Source organism: Megascapheus bottae, chromosome 23 (assembly GCF_031878675.1).
Source record: "Megascapheus bottae isolate mThoBot1 chromosome 23, mThoBot2.hap1, whole genome shotgun sequence".
Taxonomy (NCBI): domain Eukaryota; kingdom Metazoa; phylum Chordata; class Mammalia; order Rodentia; family Geomyidae; genus Megascapheus; species Megascapheus bottae.
The window spans coordinates 2433122-2441381 of NC_143531.1; the positions used below are offsets into that span (position 1 = coordinate 2433122).

Genomic DNA, 8260 nt, shown 5'->3' on the forward strand with positions numbered 1-8260 from the left:
TCTCACCACACACTCCCAGCCAAGTGCAGGCCTACCACCATCCCCAGTAAAGGCAGCTTTGGTGACACCCATTGGTAGACACCTGTAAACCCGATACTTAGCAGGCTGAGATCTGAGGATCATAGTTCAAAGCCAACCAGGCGGGGAAGTCCTTGAGACTTATCTTCAGATAACCACCAAAATGTCACAAGTGTGACTCAAGTGGCAGAGCCCCAGCCTTGGGCAAAAATAGCTCAGAGAAAGTGCCCATGTGCTGAGTTCACATTCCAATACACACACACACACACACTCACAGTATATATCACTCTTGGGAGTTATAAAGTTCTTTCAATAAAAGCTATTGCTTCTTCACTTGATTATTATAGCTAAAGACAGCTTTTCTACCCACTGCTAATTATAACTAAGTATCTAAACAAAGAGAAGAAACCACACAGTATTTTGAGACCAGATCCCTGTGTTTATATAATTCATTGGAAAATTAAATCTTAAAAAAATACTGGGGCTAGGAGTTTGGCCTAGTGGTAAAGTGCTTGCCTAGCATACATGAAGGCCCGGGTTCAATTCCTCATTACCACATAAACAGAAAAAGCCAAAGTGGTGCTGTGGCTCAAGTGGTAGAGCCCCAGACTTGAGAAAGTCCAAGGACAGTGTTCAGGCCCCAAGTTCAAGCCCCAGAACTGGCAAAAAAACAAAATACTGGTGCCAGTGGCTCACACCTGTAATCCTAGCTACTCAAGAGACTGAGATCTGAGGATGGAGGTTCAAAGCCAGACTGGGCAGAAAAGTCAGTGAGACTCATCTCCAATTAACCAACCAAAACGCCAAAGTGGAGCTGTGACTCAATGACAGACTACCAGCTTTGAGCAGAAAGAGCATGAGGCCTTGAATTCAAGCCCCCTACTGGCATAAGGTGAAAGAGAGAGAGAGGGAGGGAGGAAGGGAGAAATTCTATAATAACAAGAGATCAACAATAACAATTCATAACTTGGGTATGAGATAAAGACCAAAGTTCACATTTTAAGATGCTTCAGGTTATGAAGTAATCTACTATTTATTTGTCAAAGTTCTTTGGCTTTGGAGAAGAGATAGTATTTGATCTATTGAATGTCACATTGCCAGCTAACAAGTTTATTGGCAAGAAAAGAAAATATTAAAACACGTTTCCCCTAATTACATCCGTTATATAAAAATCAGAGCCTGGTAAAAAGCATTAATGTTCCTAAATTAACAGCCAAATCCCTGACGAGTAATAACCAAAACAAAAAGCTACATGAAAGTCTTGATAACTGACATTCAAATTATGTCAACATCTTGTTCCCCACATGCCAATAATTAAGGACAAGATGATAAGTCCTAGGACCTGTGACACTCTGTGGGCTGTGTGGAACAAACTTGATACCAGGCCCTAAGATTTGAACTACTGCGTGGCTTTAGCAGACTATAAACTAAGGAATCCAAATATTTACTTCCGTATGATGCCTTATTCCACTGTATGTGAAAAATTATAATTGGATCAGATTACACTGGAAATTCATTAAACAAAAAGGAAGCTAGGAATGGTCTTGAAACATCTCTGGTACATTCTAACTTTTAAAGTGCTTCATTCAAAACATGAGAAGTGGTATCAGTGTTCAAGAAGGAATGCATCCACTACCTGAAGAATATAACTGTAACCCCTGTATACTTTATCCAGGCAAAAAAATATAATTTTTTTAAAAGTATGGAAAAGCCAGGCACAGTGGCTCATGCCTGTAAACCTAGCTACTCAGAAGGCTGAGATCTGAGGATCAAAGCCAGCTTAGGAACTAAACAACATGAGACTCTTATCTCCAATTAACCACTAGAAAACAGGAAGTAGGGCTGTGGCTAAAGGGTAAGGCGGTAGCCTTGAGCTGGAGAGCTCAGGGACAGCGTCCAGGCCCATAGTTCAAGCCCCATCACCCACCAAAAAAAAAAAGAAAGAAAGAAAATTTTAAAAACTGTATGTAAAAATAAAAATATTAATAAAGTGCTTGATTCTTGTGAAAAATACCAAACTTTCACTACAGAACTGAATTCTTAGGTCTTGTTAAAGAAGACTCATTTCTTACCACAAGAGAGGTAAGATAAACATGTTTTAAGAAAACTTGTAGCTTTGCCCATTGTAAGAAACTAAGATGCAACAAAATATCACACCTGGAAAAGTTCAAGAAGGGAGTAGAAAATTCATTTTGGGAGCCGGGAGTTTGGCCTAGTGGTAGAGTGCTTGCCTAGTATGCATGAAAACCTGGGTTTGATTCCTCGGTACCACATATATAGGAAAAGCCAAAAGTGGTACTATGGCTCAAGTGGTAGAGCGCTGGCTTTGAGAAAACCCACAGTGCTCAGGCCCTGAGTTCAAGCCCCAGGACGGGCCAAAAGAATTTTTTTTAATAAAGTAATTCACTTAGGCATTAGATGAAACAGAACTGGATTATAAAATACCAACCAATGTACTTTCAAGGAATATATAACCTCAAATGAGAAAAGTACATTTCCTGAAAAGTACATTAGACTCCATATCTTGAGGAAAACAAGTACAGTGTTTGGGGGAAGGAGAAATCAAAGAGAAAACAAGTGTCTCAGAGTTCAGGTTAATAAATGAAGAAATCAGAAGGCAGTTTCATTAATTAATATATTTTCGCATTATAGTTAACATATGTACTTTCTTCCTCTCAACCTTACTTTCTGTTAAGTATTGATATTTTGTTATAGTCAGACATGAGTACATTTCAACAGTCTTTTGCAATAAATATCATAAAATAATAGATTCGCATAATAAATATTCTTTACAATAAAAAAGTTTAACAGACTCTTGTCTTAAAAATAGTCAGAATTCAACTTTGTGATTTATACAAAACATATACAAAAAAAAGCACCACAATTTGTGGTTAAGGCGAGGGGAGTACAGGAACTGAGATAACTCAGCTGTTAACCAACCACGGGACCAAATGGGCCATTCACAAACTACGAACAGCAACGTTCTATGACACCAACAATAATCCATCAGCTCATGAGCTCTAAATTTCGATCTCAGTTATCCAAGTGCCTTCCATGACAATAGAAATTTGGCAAAGAGCTTGTGGGTGTGGAAGAAAAGGAGTCAAATCCTTCACAAAGTTGAAAGCCAGAAGAAGAAGCAAATTATAACCAATCCGTCTCCAATATGAAGACTTACATTGTAAAGGAAATCTAAAATTACACAGAAAGGAAGTGCGGGGGTTGGGGGGACCTCAGCATTCAAGATTAAGACCCTGCCAGAACAACAGAGAGGAGATGGAAAGGAGAGGGCAGTGGTTAAAGAACAAAAGTTTATGTTAGAAAAAGATAACCAACACTCTGAAGGTCGCTGGAATTGGAGGAAGATTCAATAGGTAGCTCTGTTAAGCAATTAAATGGTTGCATCTTTCAAAACCAATTTCCCTGTTCCCCAATAAACAACCAAGGGCATCTTTCAATCACTGCAGTCTGGCTGTGTATGTGCTGTGTCTGTGATGTCTACAGCTTGAGAAAAAGCTTCTTGCAGAAACAAGAAACTACCTGAAACTCCACCAGCCCTCCATCCCCTCTCTGCTGAGTGGCAAAAGCGCTGGTCTAAAATAGGTCATTTCAGTCAACTCTTCCTGAATGAACAGTAAGATCCAGGAGTCACACCTTGGATATAGCAGGGAGAGCAAGCAGGAGACAAAGAAGCAAAGGAGGGTAGGGGATCAATATCTAATAAGATTGTTTTTTCTTTTTTCCTCTCCAATGGGCACCATTCAAAAGCTCAAGAGTTCAAGAGTTCCCACCCACCTCCAAAATTTATGATGGTTTCCCCTGACCCCGAGATGGGCAGCTCTCCAGCTTACAATAGACCGTGTTGGAGTTCTTACACCTGCATCCGGGGCGATGGAGCCAATCATAACAGCCTCTCAACAGCTTCAGACATCCCATAGCTGGAGGGTAACAGAGCAGGCAGGGCAAAAACAGAGACATGGCTCCTATACACAGAAATCGAGAGCGGCAGTGGGACTGGGAGCAGGAGCAAGGATGGTCCGAGTAAGAATCACCCTCGTCGTCATTGGAGCAATGGTAGAAAATGCCTTTGACCAGACACATACAGGTTCCATATTCCACCATGCTCTCTGCAGAACACAGGCACTGTCGGTTACAGGCCAGACAGGAAGGAAGGGTCCTGGGAGCTGTGCAATCGCCACATTTGCATTTGCCACATTGTTCACAAATGAACTTGTGCTGAATCAAATCTTCCTTCAAGGAATCCTTCAAGTCGTCCACGAGCAGTTGTTTAGGCTGTGTCCTGATAGCCCTGTCAGCCCTGAAACCAGGGATGGGCCTGGCAGGCAGTGACCTTCCTAGGAGTCCTTGCTCAGAAGAGGCACTACTATTGCTCCCAGAACTCGCTGCACTCCCACTGCTGGTAGATCTGCTCAGAAGGAGGCCCCTGGCGTTACTCGGGGGTCCACCTGCAGGTCTCTGCTCAGGGCCGCTGTTCACATTTATTGGTACAATTTCGTGAGTCCTCTCCTGCTTTTCCTGCCTTGGCAGCAGCCGCAGAGTGGGTCTCTTCACAGCGGAAGGCCCTTCCGTGTACTCGTTACTGCCTCGGATAGCCTTGATCTGATCCAAGGAAAGAATGGCAGCAGGCTGGTCGTCCCTGTCATAGTCCAGCTGTGGCCGGGCCTCCACAGGAGGCTGCTGGATCACCACGAATGACCTGCCATGCAGATTTAAAGGATCCATGTGTAGGGATCTGGAATTCTGGCAATCAGTGCAATCCTGGTGTGCATCTGAAATCCTTTAAAAATAAATAAATAAGTAAAAGACACCAAATCTGCGGGGAAAAAAATCCACAGAAAACAAAGAACAGGCAGGATTTTTCTGCGGAGGGAGGAAAGGATAAGGGGGTTCATCTTGTTAAATCACAAACTGCCGAAGCCACCTGCCAGTGAGCTGTCCACCCACAGATTACAGTAATGCTGGGCTCCTGGCCAGAGTCCAAGGCCAAGAGGAGCTGCCGACTCTCTCATAGAAGAATGTAAGCAAAAGACCCTGTGTCATAAAAATGAGCAGTCACTCCAGCGTTAAACTGCAGAATCAAGAGGAAGTTATGCCTTCCTGTTTGTGAATCTAACAAATAATTAAAATGAAATATGCCTTGGTGGGGAACTCTCAGTCACATGAAGTTCAGTATCAAGTCCTTGGTAATGTTCATCTTAAAAAAAATGAAAGATCAGAAATGATTCGATGTTTCTGCCTCTTGTTATTTGCATACTGTAACAAACTTCAGCGTTAGGAGATGAGAAAATGAAGGCATTTTTCTCCCAAGAAATAGTTAAGACACTGCTAGCTAAATCACAAAGTAAGAGGTCCATTTTTCTGTTGAAATCAAGATTCTAAAACTAGCTTGTTACTCATCTACAAGATGCAAAACAAAAAGAAAAGAAAGAAAACACAAGATTGAGGGATACAATAGTTCTTAGTGCTTTACTAGCAACTAAAACACACTACAGAACTTACCAGATTCTTATGAGTATTACGCAAGATTCATACATACCCCAAATCACAGATTTACTTTAGAAGTTTAAGGACTCATTCACATCACAAGATTGACTTTTGTGCCCAAATAGTAGGCGTTTATAAGGCAGTCAGGAAATCCCAGTCATTTTAAATAGCCTTCCCATTAAAAATCTGTATTTATATGAAAGACCAATGTACAACCAAATCATTGTGCTTCTTGTCACACACTAATGTTTCCATAAAAACTTATTTCTTAACTATGATCTTCAGAAAACAGGACAATATCTATTTCTAGTCAATGATAAACTCCCACAACGACCTGATTTAGGACTGGAAAGAAGAAGAAGAAGAAGAAGAAGAAGAAGAAGAAGAAGAAGAAGAAGAAGAAGAAGAAGAAGAAGAAGAAGAAGAAGAAGAAGAAGAAGAGGAGGAGGAGGAGGAAGAAGAGGAAGAGGAAGAGGAAGAAGAAGAAGAAGAAGAAGAAGAAGAAGAAGAAGAAGAAGAAGGGGGAGGGGGAGGGGGGAAGGGGGAGGAGGAGGAGGAGGGGGAGGAGGGGGAGCAGGAGGAGGAGGAGGAGGAGAGGAAGAAGAGGAAAGAAGAACGAGGAAAAAGAAGAAGAAAAGCCTATTATCCACCCTTACTCTATGCCAGAAAAAAACAACAAAACACCAAAGCCAAAAAAAAAAAAAAAAAAAAACGCAACCAAAATGCCCCTTAAGGCATGAAATAGGTCTCTCTTCTACCAAGGAATGTGCCTGCTCCTATCTTTTATATTAGATCTCCCTGCACTGCAATGGAATTCACAAGAAAAAAGGGAAATACACTGTGTGTGTGTGTGTGTGTGTGTGTGTGTGCATGCACATGTGAGCACGCATGCCTGTCTGTGAGCACGCATGCCTTTCTGTGACTTAAGACAGGAGCTGTCCCTAAGCTTCTCCTGCTCATGGCTGGCACTCTACCTGTTGAGCCACAGCTCCATTTCTGTGTGTGTGAGTGTGTGTGTGAGATTATTTGGAGACATGAGTCCCAAGGACTTTTCTACCTGCTGGGTTCAAACTGATGTCAGATCTCAGCCTCCCGAGATGCTTGAATTATAGCCATGTGCCACTGTCACCCACTGAAAGGCAATCATGCTGCCAGGAAGAGCCACCTACCTACCAAAATACCTACCTACCTACCTACCTACCTACCTACCTACCTACCTACCTACCTTCCTAAATACCTAGCAGACCGAATCAGCCATTCCCCAGCGGTCACGGCGGGCGCCCCATCTGTCCCCCAAGTCCCCCAACCCCAACCCAGCCCAGGGTCGCAGATACCTTTCCCGACGACCCCATCACACGCCCAGGACCGCGGTGGGGGCCCTGCCCACTTCACAAGACCGATCCTGGGGTCCGGCTGCTCGCGGGGATCCGTCCGTCCGTCGGTCTGTCCGTCCGTCGGTCTGGACGCTTCCCGGGGCCGCCGCTCCGCGAGCTACAGCGGTGGCGCGACAGCCCGTGCAAGGCGCGCGGGGCACGGGGAGGACGAGCTGCCGGAGGGGAGGAAGCAGAAGGAAAACAAGGTCCTGAATGAACACGAGTCGTCCTGGCGGGAGGAGGGCCCGCCTGAGGTTACCATTACCTCAGGGGGCGGACGCCGCGCGGTGAGAGCGGCCGCGCCCTCGCCGCCCTCCGCTCGCCCTCGCCCGGCTCCCCCCGAACCACCCGAAACTGCGCGCCAGGCCGGGCACAGCGCGGGCGCGGGGCGCGCCCCCGGGTCCGCCTCCCTCCGCGTGCACGCGGGGACACGGGCACGCGCGCAGGGCACGTCTGCAGACGCAAATCCGCGGCGAGTGTCCTCCAAGGGGCCCCGGGGGCTCCACCATCCACGGTCGGGTAGGAGAGGGCTCCCCTTCCCCTTCGCCCCGCACCCCCCAACGTCGGAGCCGCTGCCTCCAGGAGGCGCCGGCCCCCCTCCCCTCCCCTCCCCACGCCTCCCCTCCCGCCGCAGGCCCGGCACCTGCCGCGCCGCCACGCCCCGCTCAGCCCCGCCCCGCCGCGCGCACACTCACCTAGGCCGGGCGATGGCGGGGCGCCGAGGCGAGCGCGCCGGCTTCAGCGAGGAGGCATCGCCCGCGCGCCGGCGGGTCAGCCCGCGCCTCTCCCGCCCTGGCCTCCGCCGCGCTGCCTCCTCCGCGCTGCCCGGAGCGATCGCGCTGGCCGGGAGGCTGCTCCCCAGCCGGCCCTGTCCAACGAGCAGCTTGGCACAGTCCTCTCTGGGCCCGGGAACGCGATGCGGGGCGCGAAGAGGGGCGCGTGGCCGACCACCCGACGGGCAAGCTGTCCTCGAGGTCCGCGCGCGGCTCCGCTGCCCACCGAGGGGCGGGTGGTGACCTCGTGGCCGGTGGAAAACCCACGTCTCGGGCGTTGAGCTTTCGTAGGGCTGGGGCCGAGGCTCGAACCGACGTCAGGGTGCGGGCACCGGCCCGGGGTCCATCTCCAAGGGGTGCGCGGGCGTGGGCCCGGGCCCCCACCGACGCAGAGGCGCTCTGGACCCTGCAAGTTGGGGTCCCTGGAATTCCGATCTGCGCGGTCAGCTTCTCCCGGGCACCGCGGCGGCCCAGCCGTCTGCCAGCTACGGGAGATGGGGGAGAGGGTGGAAGGCGTGAGTTTCCCTCCTCTCCAGGGCTCACCCGCCAGGCCGGTGCCCCCTGACCTGGCCGCAGCCCTGCGCTCCCAGT

General features: G+C 47.9%; 1 protein-coding gene across 1 annotated transcript; it reads right to left on the reverse strand.

Moving 5' to 3' along the window:
• Nucleotides 1-2148: 2148 nt before the first annotated feature.
• Nucleotides 2149-7289, reverse strand: Spry1 (sprouty RTK signaling antagonist 1). The gene is made up of 2 exons (XM_090356612.1): nt 6858-7289; nt 2149-4816 (listed from the first exon to the last, which is right to left on the reverse strand). The coding sequence occupies exon 2, from the start codon at nt 4759-4761 to the stop codon at nt 3823-3825; it is 939 nt and encodes a 312-aa protein (XP_090212738.1). The 5' UTR covers nt 4762-4816; nt 6858-7289; the 3' UTR covers nt 2149-3822.
• Between the last annotated feature and the right edge of the window lie 971 nt (nt 7290-8260).

Bases quoted from the DNA above. Each gene is read 5' to 3' on its own strand.
- Spry1 (XM_090356612.1), bottom strand. From the start codon at position 4,761: ATGGATCCTTTAAATCTGCATGGCAGGTCATTCGTGGTGATCCAGCAG.